Raw genomic sequence first — 19,663 nt, forward strand, 5'->3', positions numbered from 1 at the left:
TGTTTCTTTTTTTTATTTTATTTCAATCTCGACAGTAACAACAAAAAGTCTTACTTAATTTCAAATCATAGGTTGTGGGTACATCGATGTCCTCTTTCTTTTGTCTGTACATTATAAACAGCTCACGGGCGCCCTCTACTGCTGCTTGTTAGTGATGCTGTTTTGCTAACAATACAGACATTCAGTGCAGAGTTCTACAGTGAAACTAAAATATTTTCTATAAATTATGATTTTTCTTTGTATGACCAATTCACTCTGCACTCCCTTTTTAATTTCTCAGTGTGATATAAATAAGTTACCTAGATTGACATAGACTATTTATCAAGATTATTCTTTTCATTCCCTTAGACCTTATCATTCCCTTCCTCCATTTCACTGTCCTTCTCTCCGTTCAAATCATTTTTTTCTGAATCACTCTTTGCCATGTTTATCTTCATCCTTTTTTTATTTTTCCAACACTCCCCTTGGACCCTTAACCCTTGCCCTCAACTTTATTCACCAATAGAACGTGTTCCTCTCTCTCTCGCCTCCTCTCTGTAGTTCATGGTTTGAGCTCCGTCCCTCTGCAGCCTCAGCAGCCTCACGTGACCTCCCCCACCAGAAGAGAAGGCACAGTCACCTTGTCCTCCCACAGACCTCTGGAGCGAACACACTCAGAGCCTCTGCCCTACAGCCACTCACCCCTTCTGCATGCCAGCCATCACGCTCACACCCAGCACCAGCTGCCCCAGCAATGTCACAAGAGCGGGCTGGAGAGGTTCAAGCTGAATGCACATATGAGCAAGGTGAGAGGAGACAGGTGTGGACACAAACATGTCACACACTAATACGCAAACTAGTTAGTTCTAATACTCACAGTGGAAGATCTTTGATTCATTCTTTGGTTTCTTTGTGTGGACTTGTGCATGAACCTCTGTAAAATGAAAAATAAAAACTTTATTAGAATAAACATAGAAATCATTTGTTATTGTCAGTTGTAGACCAGTATATCTTAAAGAAAACATTTGCAAACTTAAGATTGTTAAGACTGTAACACTTCTATCTTATATCAGCCAATGAGCAAGTCCATTGAGAAGCCTCGCCTGACGCAGATCCCATCGGAGGACATGGACCTGGAAGAGATCGGATCAGGATCAGGGTCTGGTCCAGGGTCTGTGTGCGGCTCAGAGCCTGGCTCAGTGTGTGAGGAAGGCTATCGCAGGAGACAGAGCACTGCCAGCACAGACTCAGTTTATGACACAGAGTCCACTACTTCCTCTCGAGAGAGCTTGATTGAGCCTTCACATTCTGTCAGTCAGGTAATATAAACACACTGTTGCATCTGCACACACACACACACACACACACACACACACACATACACATACACATACCCACTCTCAAATACACACACACACACACACAGAGCTTACCAGAAGGATGATGAATTACTTTACCCCAAAAGAAAAACTCCTTAATACCTTAATGTTCTTTGTACTGGTAGAAAAAGTATGTTGACATAGTGACTCCCTGAAAATTAATTTAGCTTGATTAATGACCTCAGACTTTAGGTTTAATTAACAGATTAACAGGCCATGCATTCTATGTCTTATGCCCAATGAAGCTCTTACAGTAATTTATTTTAATAATTTGCCAACAGTTACATTTAATATTAGGTATCCGGTTTTTAATTGTAAAAGTCATTGATCGTATGACAAAATATTATCGATTTTATATATAGATTTAGTGCTTATGTACATGAATTCACTTGCCTGAAACATGTTTTTGACATTAGGGGGCGCTGCGGCTTTATTTATACAAGATGAAAAGAGTGGGAATTACAATTCTGTGGCAGGATGTTTGGCAATGCTGAATTTCTTTATCAGATGGTTGTTCTCGGCAAGCAGTATTAAATTGACCAAATAATGAGTAGTTGCGATATTCTACAGAAAAGTTTGTCTTTGACATGTGTTGCTGCTGTTTCATGCTGCGCTATTTCCTGTTCTCTCCTTCACCCACTGCTCTGGGAACCACAGAGGCAGGTGATCCATAGATCAGGAATCCAGCTGGACTCCCCGAGTGTGCCTGTCCTGATGTGGCCTCACCAGCCTCTGATCCGCACCCAGTCCTCTCCTGCTTCCACCTCCCTGCCTCCTCCTCCACATCCACCCCCAACTATACCCTCCCTGTCACTGTCCAGTCCTGCTGCAGACGTCCAGCTACGCTTCACCACAGGTGAGGAACACAGAAAGATTTTTGATTGAGAAACTGGTGTGGTATATAGTATTAGTTATAATTCATGTGGGATTGGACTATGAAATCTGAGTCATCAAAAACAAGGTTAAGAGGACTTGTGTGTATGTGTGCGTGTGTGTCTGTCTAGGTCTGGTTTATGATGCTCAGATGCAGAAGCACCAGTGTACCTGTGGGGACAACAGCCGCCACCCAGAGCATGCTGGGAGGGTCCAGAGCATCTGGTCCAGACTGCATGAAAGAGGACTCAGGAACCAGTGTGAAGTATGGCACAAACACGTACACACACATTACTCAAGTCAGTTATATATATACAAAATAAAATCACAAATGTGCTTTAGAGCCTTACAATCTGACATACAACACCCTACCCTTACAGTGTAGTATGTTGTACCACAGTCACTATTTTCTACAGAATATATATGTGTGTGTGCGCAGCGTATCCGCAGTAGGAAGGCCACTCTGGAAGAACTGCAGTCAGTACATTCAGAGAAACATGTGCTCCTGTACGGCACCAACCCTCTCCACCGCCTCAAGTTGGATAACCGCAAGTTGGCTGGTAAGATAAATAATAATAATGATGATGACAATAATAATTATAATACTATGATGATGATGATGATGATGATGATGATGGAGACAAATATTGAATCACATCAATTAAATTCCTGCAGGAATCCTTTCTCAGCGGATTTTTGTGATGTTACCATGTGGAGGAGTTGGGGTGAGTGTTATGTACATACACATGCACAATAACACACACCCACACACACTTTCACACACATACACAAATGCATCACTTGCCCCTTTAAAACACAAGTCATGTGGGAATCTTTCCACTTATCTAATTGCATTACTGAACAGCAAACATTACATGGCTGATTATGTCTCATTACACAATTAGGCTAATAATACTACAAATTGCTAATGCAATTGCTTTTGGCTAAGATAACTTTGAAACCCAATCAGAAATCAAAGGCTGTACAAAGGTGAGAGATGTGAGAAAGACAGAGAAAGTTGGGAAGAAGAGGTTACACAAAGCTCTTGTAGCTTGGAGGGTTGCGTGCCAGTGAAACTGCATTTTATTTAGAGGGAATGGTTGTGGAGAAACAGGGAATTAGGATACAGAAGAAGAAAGAGAAAATTTAATCTGAAGGTAAGAGAGCAGAATGGAGAAAATTAAATGAAGGACAATGAGAGAAGGAACAATAGAGAGAATAAAAAGAGGACAAAATACTTTTCTCCTTTGATACTGAAAAACACAGGTAATGATGCCCCTGAGAAACTGTTGTGAAGCACAACTAAAACAGAAGAAACAGATAAGACGAGACAAAAAGAGAAAAGGCAGGAAAAGAAGAAGGGGGCTGGGTGTCAGTTGATAAGACGACTGATCTGCCTGGATTTCCGGCCTTTGACTGCTCTAGTGAAGAGGGGTGATTGGAACAAGATGGCAGCGTCTGTGATAAAAGAAATTCCTCTGATTTCATTGTTCCTCTGCAGCACACCACCAGAAATGCAAGTTAAAAACACATAAGACTGGGTTTATTCTGAGAAAGGATGCAACAAAAAGAAAGACGACATCAAGAAAATATGGAAAAGGACTATCTTCCAAGCAGAGAGTATCTAGATACATTATTTACATTATTACATTTACATTATTAGCTTTATACTGTATCTCAAGCTAATAATAAATCCTGTCATTTATTATTTCAAAGTAGGAGCAGTGGAGTCTGAAGTAAAATTCAGTTCATTTAATGAATGCAAATCCTCATTGACAGGACTGTTGATTTGTTGACTCATTTTTGGCCAATGGCAGCACTTTGAAATAAAATGTGGTAAACCTGCTGACTTTTATTTCAAGAAATCAACATCTTCGAACAAAATCTTTCACCAACTTTTGTATTGAGTTGATTCAGACTACTTTTCGTGAGTCCCTAACAGGAGTAATAACTTTCTTAAGTGCTGTCACCATGGTCCAGTAAGCCTCAACTAATCATCGTCTCATCATTGTTTTCCTGACAGGTAGATATTGATACAATCTGGAATGAACTTCACACATCAGCAGCTTCCCGTATTGCTGCAGGCTGTGTCACAGACCTGGCACTGAAGGTGGCACAAGGAGAGCTGAAGGTGTGTTTTTGTTAACAAATATCATCCAAGCTATTTGTTTTCTCAGGAATTTCAGTAAACTTTAGTAGATCCCCCTGGGTATTTCGGCCATTGTTTATAATATTAACGGTACAATATCTACAACAACATGACCAGGTGTAAGCTTAAAGATGCGAACCTCCGCCGCAAACTGAGTCTGGTTTATGAAAGCAGCAAGGTGTTAAGGGTTTTTTGTTTTTTTTTCTCCTCTCACAGAATGGCTTTGCAGTGGTGAGGCCCCCTGGACACCATGCAAGCCACTCCTCCCCTCTGTAAGCACAGCAGTATGCACTCACACACACACACATACAGACACACACATGCACATGCACACACACACGCACATACCAAGAGCCAGGAGGTCTCTGCAAAGCGTTTCAAAGGATTTATTGCAGATCAGCTACACTTCTGAGCGAGAGAGAGAGAGGGAGAGAGAGAGAGAGACAGAGCCTATGTCACTCTATCTTTGTGTGTGTGTGCCCGCTGAGTTTGTGTGATGTGTGCTACCTGCCTGATGCTTGAGGCAAACTACCTCCTCCACTCAGTTTCTTTTAAGCTTTCAAGACACAGTGCAAAGCACCTTGAAAGAACAGTGTGTGTGTGTGTGTGTGCATGGATTTGTGTCAGTCTTTGATAAGAGGTATTAACCAAGTAACCACATTCAGCTGGGACTGTATGTGTGCTCAGCAGGACTTGTCACCAGTTATTTATGGGATGATAATGACTTTTCTTGATGAGCAGAGTTTGGACAGCATATATGATATACCGTCCACACACACACGCTCAGTTTTACGACCCATGCTGACTCTGCCACCTCCAACATTCCTCCATTGTTTTTCATACATCAACACTTTTTTTTTTTTGCATACCTTTACTGTAGACAGTAAGTGTTGAGGGAACTGCTGCGCCAAGCTGAGTTCATTTCTCTGAAATCATCTCACACGTCCCGCCAGCAATTCACACAGTGTTATTATTTGGAATGTGGAGTGAATTTTATGATAAGCCCGGTTTTCTGTTTGTCACAAAATCTGTGGTTTCTGCATTTCTCAGGAGCGCAGGGATTTTTGACTCAGCATAATGTTCCAATATGAAAAGCTATTTTTGTTTGTCAGCAGTGGGAGATGAAATACAAAACAACCTGAAATACAATATACTCATTTCTCAAATATTTGTCGTAAATATTTGCGTGGCAAGTTTCCCTGAATGACTTGCACATTAAAGTCAGTGCTGTGACAGTCACAACCTGGACTAAATAGCCACCACATGACGCCACATAACTGGAGACATGTCTCAGAGGTTCCTAAGGTCCATATGGTGATTCTGTGTTATTAATTTGCTGAGGATGTTCTGATTAACACATATGGCTGCCTCCTTTCTGTTTGTCCACAGGGGCTTCTGTTTCTTCAACTCTGTAGCCATCGCTGCCAAGCAACTCCAACACAAACTCAACGTCAGCAAGATCCTCATCGTGGACTGGGTAAGGACTCACCGCATGACCAGCATCACTGGTCCCCACATGGACAGGAATAAACTCACACACACAAACATAGGCTCACAAATGTACCATGGGCACAAACAAGGTCCCAGAAGCAGAGAAGCACTCTACAGTAGCACTCCTATTTATCATTTAGCTCATTTAGATATTGTTATCTCTGGCCTCCACATGTGATCTGAACTGTCACATGTGCTTAGGGAAGACACAGAGTCACACACAGTCATATGAACACACACCTACACACACACATGCAGATACTGATCCTCAGCCAGGTCGATGTCTCTGTTCTCCATATGTGTGTATATGAGCCTGCACCATGTCTCTACACACGTACTCTCTGACATATTATTGCATCAAACACTAATTACTACCTGTTTCATCAAAAACTTTAAGATTAAAGAAACATGTTTGCAATTGACAGACGAAAGCCTTGCAGCTTTTACAGACCTTGCTCATCAAAATTATACAATGTAATTACATCTATTACAGAGTTTTTGTGCTTTGGTATCATTTAGATTTTTTTCCTAATCTGTCGGGTTTTTAGTTTAGTGTGAAATACCTTCTTCATTCCTCAGCAGTTTTCTAACTTGTCATCCAATCATTATCCAGGATGTTCACCATGGAAACGGCACCCAGGAAGCCTTCTATGATGACCCAAGTGTCCTTTACATCTCTCTACATCGCTATGACAATGGCAACTTCTTTCCTGGTAGTGGAAATCCCAGTGAGGTTGGTACAAAACGGACTTCCATAATAGTGCTGTGTTTGTCTGTTTTTGTTTGTGTTGTCATGGTGATGTCTGCTGAGTGTGTATGTGTGTGTTTATGTCTGCCTTTATGTTCACAAAACAAGGTAACTTAAGAGCCTTTATACAACGTGTGTGCCATGTAGAGTTATTTCTGCATATTACAGCAATACAGCTGCTGTTTTCTTGATACAGAGTTCATCATAATACCAGCCTTGTCTCACATGAAGATAGATATGTTGGCATAGAAATTTGGTAATTATTCGATTCCACTGGGACATTAGGGAGCTCAGGAGCCTTGTGTTTAGCATTTACTTGTCAAAACAAGAAGAATGATTGTAACAATAAATCCAGAAATAATCTACATGATTTAATGCCCAATTATAACCTCAATTTGGTCTTGATGACTGATTTTCATGTCACAGTCTGCAATGCAATGCTCAGGAAAGAAATATTACAGTTTACTATGGATCTGTAATCTCATAGTGTAAAGGGGTTGATGATTGAAATATTTTGCTTACAATTGAGCTTCAGACCTGTCAGAGATATCATGAAACCTTTTCCACTGTCATCAACAACCTATTCTGGTAACGTGAGTAATATACATATGTACCATAAAGGGCTTGTCTACAAGTGTTAACAATAATAATTTAAAATACAATTTAAAATATCCTATTAACTTTTTCACTTTTATCCACTGTCATATTGTTGTTTTTCAGCATGATAACTTCAGAATTTCCCGATGCTGCAAATGTGTTTATCCGGTGAACTCACCGTCAGTTTATCACACTGTGTGTGTATATCAAGGATGTATTTAGCTTGTTCAGTTTATTTGAGAAAACGCCAGTGCTTTGAATGTCAGAACTTCACAACAGGATGTGTACAGTGGAATTCCATGCCTATGTTTACATGCAGGAAATTGAGATGCCTATGAATCCTGCCTGCGGTCTTACCAGAAACCAAGTGTGATGACTATCCCAAGTCAGATGAATTGACCCCAACCCACGGTGGCATTCACCACCCCTTCAATCCCCCGCATCCCCTCTTCTTCTCCTATCCTCCCCCACAATAATGAGGATAAAATAGTCAATGTTTTCCCATAAAATCCCCTGATGAGGGACGGTACATAAAAAGCTCCGCTCACTTGGATGTGGCTTTGCCTTAAGTGGCCCCTCAACCTCTGTTGAGCTGTGTGGTAAACCTCTGGAGTCTCACTGTCCCCCGTGTAGGTATATAACACACCATGGGGTAGGGGTGTGATGTCATAGCCATAACAGAGAGTGCAGAGTACCACACAGAAACCAGCAAAGGCCTAATCCAGTCCAGCAACTCTTGAAACATGAAAGAGGACAGAGAGGAGTGCAAGAGACTTGGAGCAATAGCAGGAATTGTGTGTGTGTGTGTGTGTGTGCGCGGGCGCGCGTGTGCGTGCGTGCGTGCGTGTGCATGCGGGTACATTACCAGTTGGCAGAGGACGGGAGGCCTCATGTGTTTTTCGTTTGCCCTGTGAACATCCCGTCCACTGAGAGAAGAATGGAGACAGACGCTCTGCGATGCTCATCAGCATTCTTTCTCTTTCAAGCATCCTCTCACACCCATACACACACACCCATAGATGCACACACATATACACACACAAAGGAAATTACTACGCCTGGTTGCCAAGAGCGTGTCAATCAGCCTCTTCTCTCTCCCCTCAAACTGACACATTGACTGATGGTGAAAGGCTCAGAGAACAGCTAAATGGCTGCTAGCAGGACTACAAAGAGAGAGGCAGGAATCCTTAGACCTTCTTTCCAAGACCCGGGCCTCAGTTCACTCTCTGCCCCAAATATGTGAGGTCAAACTGAGAGGAGCTCCCTCGGCTCTGCCTGGCATTTTGGGGAGAACACTTCAATCTCAATACCACAAAAAATCCACTAGAATCATAAACAGTCTGTTGTAAAATATTGATGCAAATGTGTAATATAGAGTCGTATACCGTGCATGTTTTATATGACATGTCATATATCCCAAACTACTAAACTTACATATACAGAGCAGATAGTATACAGTAATTCTGTTTATATACAAATAGTACATTTTAAGTATAATAATAGTACATTTTACAGCATCAGTGTATGATTTTAATGCAATGTTTTTATATATGAGGCAGTATTTGCCAAATGTGAAATATTTCCCAATATAGCTGTAGCCTAAAGCTTGGGAATCATAAACGGCTGTAACTCTGTTGTGGCTCAGAGTGATTTATAAGCCATTTGACAAATTGTATCAAAATCAAAATGGAGGGACAGGGGTGTTGAATTAATAGCCATCCGTCTTTAATTTAGGAAGCATAATCACTCCCTGGTGTTGCCTTAAAGAGATGCAGTCACTTTCCCTCAATTGCTACAATGCAACGTTTTGCAACAGCAGCGCTGATTGTGTGAACATTTGACACAAATCAGTCAGTGTCATGCCGTTTCTCAACTTTCACTGGGACCTATTAACTTTCTTGACGTTCACAGGGACTCTCTCTCTTGACTTCTCTCTCTCACATTCCCTCCCCCTTTTCTCTGCCTCCATCCAGGTGGGAGCAGGTGCAGGCGAGGGCTTCAATGTGAATGTGGGATGGACAGGGGGTTTAAACCCTCCAATGGGTGATGCTGAGTACCTGGCTGCATTCAGGTAAAAATGAACTCAATCTGCCACATCTTTTTTTTTTCATATTCTGCAGCTCTCAACAATTTCAAATCAAAAATTAGAGGTCTTTACTAGTGGTTTCATCATGTTCAGCCCATTTTATACAAATCTGATTCATATTAGTGTTGTATACCTTACAGCCTGCCATAGTTTGTTTGTCAATGCAGAATGAATTTGCAGAGACTTAAAACAGGCTTGAGATATGTACTCCACCCCAAGAGCATCACAGTGGTATTTAATCTGTCATAGTTACAGTAGTGTTGCTTGGAAGGGTTTCTGGTTTGAGGGACTGGATGATTCAAATTTGTGTTATTGCATGATGTGTAAAATGCCTTAAATAAGTTATTACAACATGCAGTATAGGTTACTTTTAGTAGAAAAAGAATCGAGATGATAGCTATATTAGCCGGCTTTGATCCTGGCAGGTATACTATGAAATGAATAGTTGAATAGTTAGACTACAGTAACAGAAACACAAACAGCAGGAGTGGATAAATGAGTGTTCTGTCTGTGCTGAGACTGATTATTAAACTGGATAACTATGCTCCACTCAGTTGAAGCATCTGGTACTGACAGTCAGTAGCTGTATGGGATAAACTGTATTTTATGCATGTGGTGCAGGTCTTTTATTATTCTTGCTTAACTGTCCTGCCCCTACGTTCATGTTATGTCACTGAAGAGTTGGCGGCCTTACAACTACCTGTTTTTGAGAAGCTCGCCTAAGACTTAAAAAAATCAACCCTGTTCCTATTTCAACCTGACACCATCTGGAATACTAAGCAAAGTGATTATTTGCTAACCAGCAGTCAATCAAATGAGTGGCGGTACTGTCAAGTGTGTCTGACAGTAACTCAGTTTCACTAATAAATTTGCCAAATTCACAATGACCATATATGAAACAGCCAAGCTAAGAAAAGGCAGAAAAAACATACTTTACAAGGAATAGAAAAGCATTTTTTTTCTTTTCTTTTTTTTGCACCAATATAAATAACAAGTGTTTGTGCCAGGTGGACAAACAATAAACCATATTTTCTGCCCCTGGTTTAAGCCCTCTCTCAAATATTGGAGTCAGGAACTTCCCATCTGCACTGGAATGCAACACTTGGAAGACTTGCATACTTTTTTACTGCGTTACCATGCTAGGATAATGTGATGTTGCATCCAGTTCAAGCTGGTTTAATGATTTCCTCTGAAAGAAAATGTTGGTCAGAAATCAATGAAGAGTCAGCTGTAACATTGCAATAATTATTGAGCTCAAAACCAAACAACAATGTGTTACTGAGACACACCTTTGCGCATGCTGCACTTTTCATTTCATTCAAGCTACTTTTCCTGAATGAAAATGTGTTGATTTTGCTCTATACTGTAATCAATTCAAAGTGTTTCTGTTAGCAACTCTAGCTTGCCACCAGATGATGAAACAGTGTGTGAGCTCTACATGGTGCTTCATGCAGCACACTCAGTGGGTGGGCCCCTCGTCAAAGGAAAGATGCTAATGAGCTAACCCGTACTGGTAGAAAAAAAACCCCATAGACCCAATAGGCAGGCTCAGAAACACTAAGTCCAGTGTTTACTGCAGCTCTGGATGGTAATTAAGGAACAATTGGTCCTTTCCTGAGCAGCCGCCTGGTTTTGGTATTTTTCATCCAGTTTGGGAAATGGCAAGTGTTTTCATGTGTAAAACTTCCTCAGCTAACCACACTGTAGTACTGTACCGTATTGTGTGTTACCCCTACAAACTCTACCCTACAGTATATCAAAGTACCTAGGAGAAGAAGGAGTATCCTGGTGGTCCAGTGGTTAGAGGCTCGTAACCTCACTGTAGCTGTGATGTTCCGGGTGTATATCCGGCCAAAGACCTTTGTCACATGTCATCATGCCTGGGAACAACCCCCTATTTACTGCCACTGTAAACCCTCTCATTAAGAGCTGAAGTCAACAGTAATAGTAAAAACTTGCAAAACTGCAGCAAAATAGTGAAGATTTTTAAGAAGTACAATGAACAAAATAGCAGAGGAAAAAAAAAACACACGACATGAAGTTTTGAATGCTCTTTCAGTGGACTTTGCCACCATTCATTGGAATAACTGGTGCGAATAAATGCATAACATGCCATAAAGACAAAATTTAATGCATCATGAATTCATGTTTATGCAATTAAGTATCTAGTCTGGTGCCAGTTCTGTAATTCAGTTTGAATACATGATTTATACGACAGGGTGTTCCAGACTGTGTGTTTTTCTTCAGGATGGAACAGAAAACTAGCCAGAGTGCGGTCGTTGATGATGTGCGTCTCTGTTTTTGGGTGTGTGTTAGTGACAGGGGAAATATTGTGGTTCAGAGTGGTGGTGGGACTCTAGTACAATCAACAGAAAGCTCAGCTGCATTCAGATTGAGTGTCATTACGTATGCGTGTATGTGTGGAGGGCTACCAAGGTGGTCAGAATTTAAGGTCAGTCTAATCACCGGTAGCACAGCACACACATGAAACAGCCGGTTTCGAAGGCAGGTCAAACACATGTGTGCGTTACCCGCCAGAAGTTCAGACACACTTTCTCATTCAGTGGAATGGAAGGTGTGTCCAAACTTTTCACAGGTACTGTATGAGTTTTGGTGCACAAATAGCACGTATGTGTGCATGCAGATATTTCCCCCTGCATTTTCTAGGTGGCTACTGACAAACGACAAACTATGGAGGAGAGGAGAATACAGGAAAGGAGAGGAGAAGTGGGGGGTGCATTGTTAGGGAATCCAAAGGCGGCGTAATTAGGCCCAATGGATCCCAGATGGCTGGCTGTCAGTGACGTGAGAAGAGGGACGAGCTCCTAATAGGAACCAGACGCACACAAACGCCTTTGAACTGCCGCTGAGAGAGAGAACGAGAGAGAGAGAATCAAACGCGGCATGGGCCGTGCGCTCTTGCTAAATAACTGGCAGCGGGAGAGGAGAGGAAGTGAGGAGGAGAGGATAGAAGCAAGGAAAGTGGTCTCCCCTGAGTATAGTGTACGGGGGTGTCTCAGTACAGCTATGTCAAGGGTCTCATATTTATCTGCTTGTGTCACTCGCAAAAACAGAAACTTTTCAGTGTGTCCCACCTGCCTTAAGTTATGTGATTTTGACTGTTTTTTTAAGTCTTTATATATCCAGGAGTGGAGTTCCTTTTTTCTTTTTTTTTTTAGCAGTGCTCTGCTTCACATTTAAACAGTTATACACATTCACACCTGGGAGCTACCCTACCTACTAGTGTTGGCCACTTACCAGGAGTGGATCAAGAACAGAGATCAAGCACTTGGAACATGGCCGTCAGTAATTGATCTTTCATCATTTTCAAATGGACGGAGTTTACAGTGAAGTAAATGTTTGCAGTTAACAATCCAGAAAAAAATGTGCCAGTCGCAAATCAATCACCTTAACCTTGCCGTGGTTGCAGTTTGATGTTTTTCTTCTTTACTTTACGGGCATCTTTAAATTCTGTTTATTACAATAATAAATCATTTTTAGTCTATTCTGATCTTACATCAGTGCCAGATTGGCTTCCTCTCTCAAATGATTATATTTTGCTCACTGTTCATATCTCTAATTTCCTCACAAATGTACAAGTTTGTAATTTCAACAAGGCCAGAGTGCTTAAATAAATGTACGTGTGAAATGAACCTTTGATTTACAGCATGTTGTTTCCTGTGCTCCTCCTCAGAGCTGTGGTGATGCCCATTGCCCACGAGTTCTCCCCTGATGTGGTGCTAGTGTCAGCCGGCTTTGATGCTGTTGAAGGACATTCGTCACCGCTGGGAGGCTACAAGGTCACAGCCAAGTGTAAGGCTCAGTCAGCTCCTCATTCACATACAGCACACACTCACATTAACATCCTCTTACACACAGACACAGATTTATTTATGAATAAGCATTCATATTACAGAATAGCACAGTCTGAAATCCATCATACTTACAGTATTTATACATATCTATACTCTTCATTTCCCTCGTGTAGGGGAAGGAGACTCTCAGTTTCCCGCCTGACTGCCTCACACAGAAAAATAATATTTATATCTGGAATATTTGGCAGTGCTGCATTATATGTTAGTGTCTTCATTTTGAAAGCAGGATGAAAGCAGAGACCAGGCTAGCTTGTATTAATAAATAACTCCAACTAACTTGTGGGACAAATAGCAGAAAGATAATTCATTTATTCATTTTCAGGTGGAGAAACTATCTATAAAGCTAGACGACTTTAAGTATTGATGCCAGACATTAGCATCAGTTAGTAACACAGGAGTTTAGATCAAAACAAACTCACTTTGGAAAGAAAGTAAAGGAACTACTTTTGTTTTTCTTCTTATCCTTCTTTTTGAATTCATACATTTAATCATGAATTATGGGCACTGGTCTGAATGGGGTGAAAGGCATCTATAAGACAGGGAATATCACTCTAGACTACAGTAGAAGAGTCCTTTTAATCCGTATGTATGGATAAAAAGCTGACCAGCTGATCCTGTGAGTGTTTGTTTTCTACCAGGTTTTGGCTTCCTGACCCGTCAGCTAATGTCACTGGCCGGGGGTCGGGTGGTACTGGCTCTGGAGGGGGGACATGATCTCAAGGCCATCTGTGATGCCTCTGAAGCCTGCGTCAGCGCCTTGTTGGGCATGGAGGTGAGATTTGTGTGTGTGTGTGTGTGTGTGTGTGTGTGTGTGTGTGTGTGTGTGTGTGTGTGTGTATGTGTGTGTGCGTGTTTTTACATACATGGCATCTGTAGAGATACGCTGCATCCTCATGGCTGGCTCTGCATTGTTTCCCAGGTGGAGCCTCTGTCCCAGTCCGTGTTGGACCAGAGGCCTTGTGAAAACGCTGTGACATCACTGCAGAGAGTCATCAGGGTTCAAGGTGAGAAACTGAACAAGACAGCAGCAATGTAGCATGTCAATCATGTTTACAGCACTGCGTGTGAAGTGTTAACATACACAGTTTGGAGAAGTCTACGCTGTTAAATTTACTGCTTTAATGGATCTCGGACAAATGCAGTTTAAGTTCTCTAAACAACATTCTTGCTGATTGTTCAGTAGTTCAAGACTGCAGAGTTGTCAAATGTTCACTGCCTTTGTTGACTGTTTCAGTTCTTTTTCCTACAGTGGTTACTCTTTCTTTATCTCACCAGTAACTGCGATTTCTCCTTTACTCTCACTTCCACTTTCAAAGATCAGTCATAATCCATCTCAGACGACAAGCCAATTTTACATTCGCTGTTGAAATGTCACAATAAATTTGACAAAGCCAACATGTTTCCATCAGCTGATTTGAAATGAATAAACAGGTTTCTTAAATGCAAAATAAGATAAATAAAAAACACATCCAGAAGAAAAATGTGTTTTCAAGATTTGAGCAGCGCTTGGCGAGCTGGTATTGCTCTGTAAGGTCGGCCGAAGGTAGTGGCCGTAATTCATGCTTTCATATGTAGATGAAAACGAGAAATACACCCCCGTCACTGGTGCACCACCTAAAAGTTATACAACCATGTTCTCCAGCTTATAAGAGATTCAAGTCAGGTCAAGTCATTTTTATGCAGCGTATGCCCCAAAATGAGCTTTAGAGCAGAGAGCAGTGCAGCTGTTGTGCGGTCTGTACGACACCTGCACTTGAAGACCAACTACAGAACAAAATGTAATGGGTAAAAAATGTAGTTTCAAATGCAACTTTGACATTTATTGACATCTTATTTGAATCTGATCGAACACGTCTCGAGAAAGAGGAGCTTCTTTTTTTTTTTCGATTGCCGATCCACAAGATGAGCTCATTTATTTCTCTCTCTAATTCTACAAGATGTCGAGCATGCTGTCCCCCATCGTCTATAATTTAATCTCTCTCTTTCTCCATTTAGCATAATCCTCCTTCAGCTTCCTCATCACTCCTGCTCTCTGGCCACCTCTCCTCCTTTACATCCCTGTCTCCTATCCCTCCCTCCAGCCGTCCCACACACAGACAGACACACACACACACACACACACACACACACATACACACACGCTCACACACTCACACGGCCGCCCTGGCTCCAATTATCTTCAAACACTTCTTTGGCACACGACCTTCGCAACATCCCCTCCTGATTGCACACAAATGTTATCCCAACCAAATTAGATTAATTAAAAATATTTGCAAAGCCACAAAAATGTTAAGCCCATAATTTAGGCCTGGGGTGAAATATATGTGAGTTGCATGCTCCCACCAACGCACACGGCCAGAACACACACACACTCATAGACGAACGTTCAGTGATTGATTTTTCCCTCCACTGCGTGTCACAGGACTCGAGCATGTCCTGAGCCTGAGAGAACATTTGAGTTTACATTTCTGAAATTATCAACATGGATATTTAGTCCTCAGGCTGTTTATATCATAGTCAGTGCTTATAATCAGATCAAACGGCCACAGCCAGATGATCAAACACCAAGTAGTGCCTTTTAATAATACAGTGCAGGCACTTTCCCTCAAGGAACCATTCAAGATGAAAACAACATTGAAATGCCAGCGACTGAGACCATTAATCTCTTTCTTTCTCCTTCCTTCCTCTTCTCCTTCTTTTCCATCTCTCCGCTTCCTGCAGGTGAGTACTGGCAGAGTGTGAAGGATTCAGCCGCCACAGTGGATCTATCTTACCTGCAGGCCCAGAGACGACGGCTGCGACGTGACTCGGACAGCGACGCAGTCAGCGCCATCGCATCCCTGTCAATGGGAGCCGTTGCCTCTGACAGGTAAACACTATGCCTTTCATTTTTCATTTTCATTTAACCCGCTTGAACAAAATGACACTTTTTCTCACATTTTTTCTCTTGTCGTCTATTTAGGAAACATCCAGAAAAACTGACGGAGAAAGGTGATTCCATGTAAAGAAAAGAATCTCTTCACAGCTGCCTTCGACCAAGTCTCAGTGGAAACACACACACACACGCACGCACACACACAGACACACACACTCTCACACACACACAGAAACACACACACAAATATATGCATTTGGACCATCACTGGAAGCAGATGTCCTCTTCAGTTCAACCACTGTATTCACAAAAACTCCTCCACCTGCATTACTACTGGCCGCAGTCTGATTCAAACATACACTGAGGAACAACATTCACATTCCCATGTCAGAATGGGTCATCACTTATTGAACTGAAAGTTTAAAAAAAAAGACACCCAGAGGCAGATTTATGAAGGATCCTGTCTCTTGTAGCATTGTGAGCTGGAAACGTGACGTAGCATGAACACAAGCACTCTTGACGAAACACAGCTCTGTGACTCTTTTAAATGTTCACCTTGTAAACGACTCCCCTAAGACCTACGCGGGACCACTCGGACCGTCATAACCTTGAAAGCGGGGGTTCAAAGGTGACCTCGGCTTAACAGAGCCAATCACTCGGAACGGAAGGAGTCCTCCCCGCGGGATGCGCCCGTGAAGGAGAGCAGACATACACTGCACTTAAAAAGCGTCCCGCTATGATGATGTCATGTGACAAAGGTCCAATGAAGGAAAAAGATCAAGAGCTTCTCTGATCATTTTGCACTGTACGTTCTGCAATGTGAACTGGACAAAAAGCAGCCATACCATCATGTAGACAATCAAACATCTTGTTTGCTCATATTTTCAGTTTATTTGAATATTCATTCGTTTGACCTATGGCACACATTTTTGTTTAAGAATCCAGCTACAGTGAAGTCTGAGATACATATGTTTCATATTGTTTTGTATGTCCACATATTTTCTTAAATCTCTTTCTTTTTTTTTTTCTCTTTCTTCTTCTTCTTTCCTGGCCTGTCGGGCGAGCACATGCAGCATGACTCTAGACTGCTACAGTTATTGTTATCGCTCCCCGACAGGCTAAAGAAGACGCAGCAGTGTTGGTAAAGTGCGTCTTAATACTGATACTGTAGTTTATACAGAAGGCATTAGTCACGATGAAGAGCTAACTCCTCAAACCACCGAGGAATCAAGGGGAGAAAGCGATGGGACAGAAAGAGATTCTTTACACGTCAGACATCCACCCTGACGCTTCAGTGCAGCGTTACCACTCAGAGATGATTGTACGTGTGATAGTGCAGATCACGTCTTCTCTGTCTGTCAGGACATCATGGATTTTGACATTTTGGATGAGATTCATGACAATCACATACACACATATAAAGTGCACTTGCGTGGCCTTGAGGAAACGGGGGTCACAGTGTTTTGGTCTTAAAATTTGAACTTTGATCACGTTTGTTAAGTGGACCAGTGTTTTTATACCTGTGGAAGAGCATTCCTGCTGTATTTTGTTGATGTCTTTTATACTTTTTATTTCTTTATTAACGAGGACAAAGCGAGCTCTCCTTTGTTCGTTACTGACGCAACGCTGTTCTGTTTACTGTCAGCGTTGGAGATGTTTGGTTCCACGGACCAAACAGCGACATTTTAGCAGTTAGGATGGAGCAATAATACTGAGATAGTTGAATATCCACACAGTGCAATTGGACACAGGTTAAGCGCAACCAAAGTTTATGAGAACAATGTGCCGTCCCTGGACTGGCATGGCTTAAAGAACTTCAAAGACTTTGAAGAGTTTGTGAATGTTTCTTTTTTCTATCCAAACTGTTGAACAGCACCAAAAGCACAGGATGGATATATAAACAAATTCATTTCTCCAAAACAAGAAAATACTACATGACTTCTATTTATACATTCACATTCTGCCTTTGAAGTGCTCTTTTCATGTCTAACACAATTACGACGGTGCTATAGATTTTTTTTTTCTTTTCTTTTTTAAATGCAGTATGTTTTTGCTCTTTTCTTTCTTTCTTTCTTTCTTTACGTTGCATCGTGCGTGCAACAGGAAACTTGTCAAATCTTTGTTAACGTGATGAAAATGTGAAAAACAAATGACGGCAAAGAAAAAAGGTCTTATGTAGAAGAGTCTGATGCAGGAGTGTAGCTTTTGACGTAGATTTTATGAGAACATTTGTGACAGTGACCTGACATATCTAATGTCTTATATTTTGTCTTAATTCATGCAAATGACGTATTTTTGTATTTGATTTCAAAAATGAACCTTGTGCACACTTAGAGACCAAATTATAAGCCAGTGTGCCTTGAAGTATCATGCTGACCAACCTGTGTGAAGGTAGCCTTAACAAACTGGATCTTAATTAAAAACTGCAGGTCAAGTCCAGTTTTCTCATAACTGACTGCCTGATTTTGTTTCTGTACAGTGTACATAATGACTGTTTGTTTTTTGTCTGCCTTTTTGTCTTTTCTACTATTTGTGTTCCAAAAAAACCTTAATAAAGGTAAATTATATTCACTTGATTGAGATTATTTGTTTATTTCTAAATGTGATTGTGATTATTCTTGTATTTCATTTGAATAAATTCATAGATGTAATATCAGATTATCAAAATATTGCACTTACATACATCATCAAGAAACATTTTATTGTCCACAGGAGCACAATAATGAAGATCAAGAGCGGATGCAAAAAGAGTACAAAACAAACATGGTCAAACAGCAATTTCAGTACTTATGGTTACAAATGAATCCTCTATAATGTGGCTGTAATCACTTCATCATCACTTTGGCACATTTTACAAAGAATCTTTCTGCTGTTTTTTTTTTTCTGCATTAGTCGTTGGAAATGGTCACAGCAGGTCTGCAAAGATATTTGGTAAAGCTGCAGGAAGTGGAGATACATGAATCAGATTTTTCTTGCGTTATAGAATAAACTTTATACACCACTCACTAATAACAGCACAAATGAAGTGAAAAAAAAAACAAAAAACAAGTGGAATAGTGGCTGAGTGATCAGTGGTTTCCCATGGACATCATTCATTAAAGCCAAGTGTAATGCATAAGCAAAAGTGTGTGTATACCAGATTCACAAACAGATATACACGACCCACACGAGTACACAGAAAGCGATCCAGTTACTACAGCACAACAAAAGAAGAAGATCTGCATCAGATTCCTCGTGCTCTTCGTTTTCCCACAAGTCAGGGCTTTGAGAGCCAGAGTGATTAGCTTATTAGCATTTTAGCTGTAAACATTCATTGGCTGTGACCGCCCTCTAACCATCTCTGTGCCATTATCATTAGTCATCTTAATGTCTGTCTGGCAGTGAGTCATCCCATGTGAGACGCTGCAGAGAGTCGGCTGGATGATGGTTATCAAGGTGTTACCAAAGGCATTTCGAACCAGCAGCCATTTTGTTTCATTGTCACCGCAGGCCAGCTGTTAGTTGTTTTTTTGTGTTTTTTTTTTTTCCATTTCTTCTTCTTGTTTTGATCATTCAAAGTGTTCATTGCTTGACTGTCATGTCTCCTCAGCAGAGTTCAGTGTTTCAGAAAC

At 41.2% G+C, this 19,663-nt stretch overlaps 1 protein-coding gene across 1 annotated transcript in view; it reads left to right on the plus strand.

Moving 5' to 3' along the window:
• The window catches only part of LOC128355793 (histone deacetylase 7-like), a 45,793-nt gene extending 27,173 nt beyond the window's left edge, over nucleotides 1–18,620 (plus strand). Inside the window, exons 10-25 of the mRNA XM_053316146.1 lie at nucleotides 541–785; nucleotides 1,053–1,298; nucleotides 2,016–2,214; nucleotides 2,363–2,496; nucleotides 2,671–2,791; nucleotides 2,907–2,956; nucleotides 4,255–4,362; nucleotides 4,597–4,652; nucleotides 5,770–5,857; nucleotides 6,485–6,604; nucleotides 9,190–9,287; nucleotides 12,997–13,115; nucleotides 13,816–13,949; nucleotides 14,097–14,181; nucleotides 15,899–16,046; nucleotides 16,140–18,620. Of these exons, the coding sequence (XP_053172121.1) occupies nucleotides 541–785; nucleotides 1,053–1,298; nucleotides 2,016–2,214; nucleotides 2,363–2,496; nucleotides 2,671–2,791; nucleotides 2,907–2,956; nucleotides 4,255–4,362; nucleotides 4,597–4,652; nucleotides 5,770–5,857; nucleotides 6,485–6,604; nucleotides 9,190–9,287; nucleotides 12,997–13,115; nucleotides 13,816–13,949; nucleotides 14,097–14,181; nucleotides 15,899–16,046; nucleotides 16,140–16,182 (1,994 nt within the window). The 3' untranslated portion in view covers nucleotides 16,183–18,620. The remainder of the gene's footprint in view (nucleotides 1–540; nucleotides 786–1,052; nucleotides 1,299–2,015; nucleotides 2,215–2,362; nucleotides 2,497–2,670; nucleotides 2,792–2,906; nucleotides 2,957–4,254; nucleotides 4,363–4,596; nucleotides 4,653–5,769; nucleotides 5,858–6,484; nucleotides 6,605–9,189; nucleotides 9,288–12,996; nucleotides 13,116–13,815; nucleotides 13,950–14,096; nucleotides 14,182–15,898; nucleotides 16,047–16,139) is intronic.
• Nucleotides 18,621–19,663: the final 1,043 nt, after the last annotated feature.

Source organism: Scomber japonicus, chromosome 3 (assembly GCF_027409825.1).
Source record: "Scomber japonicus isolate fScoJap1 chromosome 3, fScoJap1.pri, whole genome shotgun sequence".
NCBI lineage: Eukaryota > Metazoa > Chordata > Actinopteri > Scombriformes > Scombridae > Scomber > Scomber japonicus.